The sequence below is a fragment of the Haemaphysalis longicornis genome, unplaced genomic scaffold (assembly GCF_048455015.1).
Source record: "Haemaphysalis longicornis isolate Haplotype H1 unplaced genomic scaffold, Haemaphysalis longicornis Haplotype H1 scaffold_15, whole genome shotgun sequence".
In the NCBI taxonomy this organism is placed as follows: domain Eukaryota; kingdom Metazoa; phylum Arthropoda; class Arachnida; order Ixodida; family Ixodidae; genus Haemaphysalis; species Haemaphysalis longicornis.
In genome coordinates, this window is record NW_027526257.1 from 15,032,936 (window position 1) to 15,040,327 (window position 7,392).

The window sequence follows — 7,392 nt, forward strand, 5'->3', positions numbered from 1 at the left end:
CTTTAATACCACATGTTTGATGCGGCCCCACTAAGATGCTAATTACGGTCTGCAACCTTCTAGCCAATATTTTCATTAGTATTTTATAATGAACGTTTGTTAAGCTTATGGGCCGGTACGATGTGACTTGGCGGAGTTTGACCATATCCTCTGTTTTGGGAATTAAGATCGTGTGGGAAGCCCAAAACGATGGTGGAAGCGTTTCTAACATATACGCTTCTTCAAACACAGCAGTTAACACAGGGGATATGTCATGTTTAAAAGCCTTATAAAAAGCAGTACTCAGGCCATCTGGGCCTGGTGACTTTCCCAGGTTTAAGTTGTCAATAGCTCCCTTAACCTCCTCGACGGTGATAGGGGATTCCATAAGTGACTTTGCTTCATCATCAATTTTTGGCAGGAGTGACACAAATTCACTTTCAAACTTTGCCAGTTCAATAGGGCTTCGAGAAAACAAGGTCCTATAGTGTTCCAAAAAAGCACGTTCAATATCTACTTTTTCACTGCTAATTGTGCCATTATATTCAATCTCCGTTATTTCGTTACGGCGAGCGCATCTTTTTTCCGTCCCCAGCGCTCTCTTGGTGGGCATTTCGCCCGCTATAAATTTTTCCGCTCTCGCTCTGACAAGCGCTGCGTGATACCGCTCCGCATCTATCTGCTCAAGTTTAGCTTTTGTGGCCCGTATCTCTTCTTTAAACGCCCCCAGTGCTCGCCTTTCTTCGGCAACCATCGTCTGAAACATAGTGCGCAACAGGCTTTCTTGCTTTTGTTTCTCCTTTTTAATGGCACTTGCCCTTTCGATTGCTCCCATTTTTATTTCTTGTTTGAAGTGTTCCCATTGAACGCCGTATTTTTCACTGCTGCACTTTTCTATTTTTTCCAAAGAGTTTCTTACTCGTTCCATAAAAATATCATCTTCTAAGAGTTTGTCACTTAATTTCCATAAATCCCATGTAAATTTCTTGGTGTTTTCCTTTTTACTACCAAGGCAAAAGCAAACTAAGCAGTGGTCGGAGAACGAAACAGGGGATACGCTATAGTCACAACACGAAGGCAGCAATTCGGCTGAAATGTATGCCCTATCCAAGCGGGCGTGGCTAGCCCCTTGAAAATGTGTAAACTGGACATCTCTTCCGCTGCCAAAACAATCTACCACGTCTTCCAGACCGAAATAATTCACAATTTTGCATAATAATACAGTGCTTACATCACGATAAGGCGTATTGCTGGTTTTGTCCCATTCCGAGCAAACACAATTAAAGTCACCCAGGAACACTGTATATCGTTCGCTGCTGCAGTATTTTCCTATTTGTTAAAAAAAAATCGCGCCTTTCTTGCACTCTAGTTGGTGCATATACACAAATCACTCGCCACTGCTCTGATGATAATGTGAAATCACAAAATACAAAGCGCCCATTTTGGCATGCTGTTACGTTTTCAATCACCACCTCTAACGACTTGCGTATCAGAAGAACACAGCCTGCCGACAGTCCAACAGCGTGGCTAACACATACATAGTAGCGCGTTGTAAAAGGCCGCACCATAACGTTGGTCTGGTCCTCACTTTCGACTTTCGTTTCCTGAATGGCGATGATGTCAAGATCTTTCTCCGTTACAATGCGGTACAGTTGATTTTGTCTCCTCTTAGCTGAGAGTCCTCGTACATTGAGGGTAGCTAATCGAAATGGCTTATGTAAGGACAACATTTAGGGGAACCAGACCGAGCGCATGGCGCTTGCCTTAATCTCACGCCTTATGATGTGCGTTGGCCTCCCGTGTTCACGTAAACTTAGTGCCGCCTTTTCCAGGTGACAACCCTCCTGGCTTGGCTGCTGCTCGATGATTCTTTTTTCCCCGTACGGCCTGCCACGGCGCCTCTGGCTTTCGCTGGTTAGGTTCCTCCCCAGCCACTGGGCAATCTTCATGACGGCGCTTGTTTGGCTGCACCTCGAAGTCTATTATTGCGCTCTCAGCTCCGGAGGTTTCAACGCTGTCCCCTTCTTGAGCGGCGGCGTCCGCCACCCGAGAAGAGTCAGCTGCTGGCCCGATGTTCCCCTGCGTCTTCACTGTCTTGCTCGCTTCCATTTCCGTAGTGGCCTTGCCCGTTGCCTTCTCAAGGCTGTCCCCTTCTGAATCGCCGGCGTCCGCCTCCATAGAAGAGTCGGCTGCTGGCCCGATGCTTCCCTGCGTCGTCACTGTGTTGCTCGGTTCCTTTCCCGAAGTGGCCTTGCCCGTTGCCTTCTCGAGGTTAGCGTTCGGGGGTTCAGGCGTTGCGGGCGGCGCTGCACCTTCGGCTTTTTCTTCGTCCATAACGAGGTCACTATTGTCTCCCTCCAAACCTCGACCCACAGCCCGGGCGTACGAGCGGGTGCAGTCTGCCTGCTCGTGCCCGAAGGCGTGACATTCAGAGCACCTGGGGACCCGGCATTCTCGGCGAATATGACCAGCCCTCTGACACCTGAGGCACATTGGGGCTCGTCCAGGCACCGCGACGAGCACAATGCCGGGGCCCAACCACAGCTGATGAGGCAACCGGTCTGGAGTGACACCTTCGTGCAAAACGAGGCGCACAATCCGTGCTGTCGACTCGGAGTTCTCAAAGTCCTCGACACGCCACGTATCACTCGTCACCTCCTTCACGTCGCCGTACTCGGAGAATACCTTGCGTATGGTCTCGTTGGCCACGTTGAAGGCAACCCAATGCAGCTTCACCCGGAGTTCGTGCCTTAGTGGGTCAACGACGAGGCAGGGGCGTCCTTTCACTTTGAGCGGCCCGCGTTCCAGCAGTTTTTTCTTCGCGTCGTGCGTCCGAAAATTAACGAGCCATACGTGAGACATCTGCAACGCTCCTATGCCACCAACTTCCTTTATAACATCGGCGTCTCTCAACGGTTCTCTGAAGTCGTCAATTCTATACGGTCGACCGCCGACGTCGCAATGCAGAACGACCACGCGGTTCATCGCTTCTCCGGTGGGCAGGGGGTGCAGAACAACACGGTAATCCTTTGGCAACGAAGAATACGGTTCACCACGGCCGGCGTCGGCCGTTAACACAGCTCGCACGGAGCCGACCAGGAACGGTTTCAACAATTCGGGGTACCAAGCTAGGTGATCAACGAATATTGCCAGGTGTGGCTAGTTTTTGCCGTATTTGAGAAATTCTGGCGGTGATAACGGTAGTTTTTTGTGCACCGACCTTTGGGGACGAGGCCAATGATGCTAGCCCTGCAAGCGATGCAGCCAGAGCTCCCTTATTTAACTCAAGAATCAAGAAAAGCTATCGCGGACCCCCGATCTTCCCTACGCTAGAACGAATGGAATGAAATGCGCCACTACAGTTCTGACATTGATAACGCTTGTTTCTCACGCACTGATCTTGGAGACGAGGCCCATCATGCTAATACTACAAGCGATGTAGCCAGAGCTGTCGTATTTAATTCATAAAAAGCTATCGCACACGAACGCTGCCGTCCACTTTCGACGCCGCTGATATCGGTTGTGCCGGGCAGCACTGGGGCCGCATCTTCGGCCCAGAAGTTGTGGTGGTCCCGATGCTTGGCTTGACAAATGGCTGGTCGGGCTTCTACGGCGCACGTTCGAAGCTCGTTGTTCGTCAGACGCGAGCAAAGCGCTCCATGTGGTTATCGCTTAAAATCTAGCGGCCCGCGTCCTGAGAGTGCCAGCAATGCTTCGCGGTAGAGGAAGCAGGCATCAGCCAAGATGTACGCTCACGAGCACCACGCGTGAATAACCAATGCACAGAATAACATGTTCGGTCAAGAACAACATTAGAGGTATGATACTACTCACCGGTGACAGCAGCTCCCGCGTATTTGGTTGGCTGGTTGTCATGTGCGATGGGCCTGGCATTTCGTCGTCGTCAACGTCGCGATCTGCACCCGCAGTACTCATAACTACTTGTCAAACCAGCGTCAAAACAGTGTTCCGAACCGTCAGCGCGGACTGGCTCAAACAATAACGCAAATGAGACGGGGGAAAAAAGAACTTGGACAAAAATACCGGCACCAAGAGGGACCGCACTGGGCATAAACAACGTTCGTCGCCTCACGCTTCACAGCTCAGTATGGCGGCTTGGTCAAACCTTGATGCTAGGTGTCGCGTCGGCCAAAATGGCGTCGCGCAGCGCTCAAAATATAAAAACGTCTATACTTATAATTACTCCCAGGTTGACCTCTTCAGAGTTCAGGGGGTCCCCTGCTTTTGTTAGTTAGCAGGAGGTGGTTGAAATGTTTTTTTTTATTTTAACACATGTTCCTCTGTCCCCTTCTTATTTCTCTTCTTGTTGCAAAAAAATTCAAATTTCTTTTACTGGGTAAGGGGTTTCTTTTGAGGTTTATTTTTTTCTTCTCCTTCCAAAAAAATATTCGTCACGTTTTTTCTCCCAAGTAGCACCAAAACATTAGAAGAACTTAATTTTTTGTTTGGTGTTAACGTTAGAGCAATGTTCTTAATGTCATTTTTTTGAAATGCTTAACTAATGTTGTCAAAAACGTTACAATAATGTTTTGGCAAACGTTATTTAAACGTCTACAAAACATTTTTACAACATATTATTAATGTCAGCGTTACATTTCCCATACGTTGCAGCGAACAATCTAATAACATTCAAAAAACGTTGAAAAACAATGGAAAACGTTACATCAATTTTCGCCAAACGCCATGCGAACAGTAAGAAAGCATTTCTACAACCAATAAATACTTTTGGAGTTACGTTTAACTAACGTTGCAGAAACACGCTAGAAAAACATTTTAAAGGGACACTGAAGTGAATTTGTCAGCCTCCCGTTTTTGCTTGCACTGCGTAGACTGGCTCAAATTAGCACACTTTTCATCGTTTATCCGGTTGACAAATCGGTAATTATTTTACAAAGCGCGAAAGAAGAAAAACTACCATGCGCGTTTTGCGACGGCCGCACCAACTAAGGCTGTGACGTTGGCAGGAGGGGGCACTGTGATTGTACAATACCCAAGGTTAGCAATCAAACAAGTTTCGGTTTCGGTTCTGTAAAACACAACCGATGGCATTGTTAGATGGGCATTCTCAATATCTCAGTAATCATCGTACCGCGCTTCTGCCATGTTGTCGGCTGTAAAATGCATAAGATAAGCCTCCCTGGACGGCTTGGAATCGTAGCATGCACTAGCCGTGGCCTACGCAGTGCATGAACGCCCTCCGCGTCCCCGCAGACGCTCAAATGCATGCGGTTTTCCCCCATATTTGGAGCTTGCCTCACTCATGCCTGTATCGTAAAAAGCGTGTTCGCACCAATCCAAGGGTCTGTTCATTCTGGCCTGTGTGTACTGCCCGCAAGCAGTCGGTGCTTATGGCAACAGCACGCCAACGAGAACTCGCTAGCGCGCCAGTGCCAGCCTGCGCGCGTTCTGTGAACTAGTTCGTGGAGCAATGAACGTTGCGGCCCAAAAAAAGGTGAACTCAGTATAGAAAACATCGGCGGAAAACAAAAAAGTTCAAAAAAGCACGTTCCCGCGGGAATTCGAACTTGTGACTTTCAAAACACTTGCGATGACATACCTGGAGCTCCAAACCACTCGGCCACAGACGCGGGCTGCCGACTTTGGAAATATGAGGTATATAATGTATAACCAGTTTACACTTTTATTTAGTTTTAGCATTCCAAGCAGCTTAGGTGACTATTTGTTGTTTTGCGCTCATGCAGTAAACATCCCCCAAGTTTTCACAATATCTCACGTCTAGCAATTGCATTTCTTAGACGGAAAAGCGTTCGCAGATGCGTAGTCGTGCTGCTGGCCGCTGTGCTTGTTCGCCTAGCGCAAAAAAGTGCTTCCCGCACCCTAGTTTTACGCTTTACGGTAAAAATATCGGTTGATTTTATTTCCTTAGTACCTATATTGACTTCGCTGACTCTTCTCCCGCTTTCAAGAGTCCTTATATTTTCCTACTGGCGTACCAGTCACCGAAGCATCGCATGTGCGCTTGTGCAGCGCTTGTGTGAAGCGACCTTGACTTGGAGCTAGATACAGTGTACAAACTAACCAAGTAAAGAAAGGCAGATTCTTCCATTCACAAACGTGTCCTGGCTTCGTTTCAACTGAGCGAACGAATTGCGACGACCCGTCGGTGGCCGGCGGACGAAACGCTGGGCCGGCTGACTCTGTCTGAAGGCCGGGGAGCCGTGCAGTAGCGCAGCCAATTGCGAGCTCGGCTGCTGCCGACGTCACACGAAAATGCCACAGAAAATGGGCGAGCGTAAAGAGAGGAGGACAACATTTTCGAATTAATTTTTCTACTAAATAAAATCGCGTAAATGCACCCAGAGTGGTCGAAACATGGCCTGGGGACTCCGGACTACAATTTGCGCTAGTAATCCCGCAATGTTTACATGTCACTTCAGTGTCCCTTTAAGAACAACTAAAAACGTTACAGCAACGTTTCGTCAAACATTATTGAACTGTGAGGAAGAATTTCGACAGCATATTATGTTGGATTTACATTTACCTAACGTTGCAGAAAACACGCTTGAAACGATCTTCTAACATTTCAAAACCTTTTCAGAATGTGGACCAGGAACGTTACAGTGACGTTTAGCAAAACGTGTGGAATGTATATCGTTGAGCATTGTTTCTTTTATTCCCGTATACCGGATACGATATATTTTAAAGCATTTTCAAAATAACAATGTAAAGTGAAATTTCAAATGAAATTTTATTTCATTTTGCATGGTTACATATATTTTTTTATTTACAAATTACACTCCGTTGCTGCTGCTGTGCAGGAGAGGCTATGGATAGCACAGTTAGGAAGAGGCTGCATCCAGGGGCTGGCTGCGCCTGTGTGGAAAAAGCAAGCAATTCCTACTGCAGTGCGCTGCAGCAGTAGGCTGTTTTTGCGCGAAAAAGTAGTTGCCGCCTAATGATTTGTTTAGTTAACGAGAGCGCACACACGCACACACTAAATGGAGAGTAAACGAACAAGCAGCTCCGTAGCAACTCGTGCTAATCATATGACCAGAAGAAAGCAAGCGCGCAGAAGTTTGGGTGACCTGACTCGCAACTCGAATCTCCCGAGTTCACTGTTGCTCGCTTGCGGAGTTTTATGTCTTCTGCATGGTTCATGTATTTTTATTAGGCAGATATTAGGATGAAAGTCATTTAAATATAAATGCACTATAAAATTTTGAGAATATCACTTTATTGCTTACCTTGTGGGTTCCTGTAAGCCCAATATTTGCAAAGCGGAGCCAGTCACCAAAGATGTGGCCCGCTATCGATTGTGGCCTGGGCCACAATGTGGCCGCAGCAGCTGGAAACATAGGGCGCGACTAGTTATGAGCTGCATAGCAGCTCATAAATTGAACTACTAAAACAAATCAAAATACGCTCTGAGAA

At 47.4% G+C, this 7,392-nt stretch overlaps 1 protein-coding gene across 1 annotated transcript; it reads right to left on the bottom strand.

The window, feature by feature from the left end:
* Window positions 1-1,782: 1,782 nt before the first annotated feature.
* Window positions 1,783-3,396, bottom strand: LOC144165870 (uncharacterized). The gene is made up of 3 exons (XM_077695628.1): window positions 3,371-3,396; window positions 3,200-3,228; window positions 1,783-3,107 (listed from the first exon to the last, which is right to left on the bottom strand). The coding sequence occupies exons 1-3, from the start codon at window positions 3,394-3,396 to the stop codon at window positions 1,783-1,785; spliced, it is 1,380 nt and encodes a 459-aa protein (XP_077551754.1).
* Window positions 3,397-7,392: the final 3,996 nt, after the last annotated feature.

Excerpts from the sequence above, each read along its gene's own strand:
- LOC144165870 (XM_077695628.1), bottom strand. The coding sequence starts at position 3,396 with ATGGGCCTCGTCTCCAAGATCAGTGC. Across the intron at positions 3,229-3,370 it reads CTCGTCTCCAAGATCAGTGC|GGCTAGCATCATTGGCCTCG; the intron begins GTGAGAAACAAG and ends CATCGCTTGCAG. Across the intron at positions 3,108-3,199 it reads CATTGGCCTCGTCCCCAAAG|CTTGGTACCCCGAATTGTTG; the intron begins GTCGGTGCACAA and ends TTGATCACCTAG.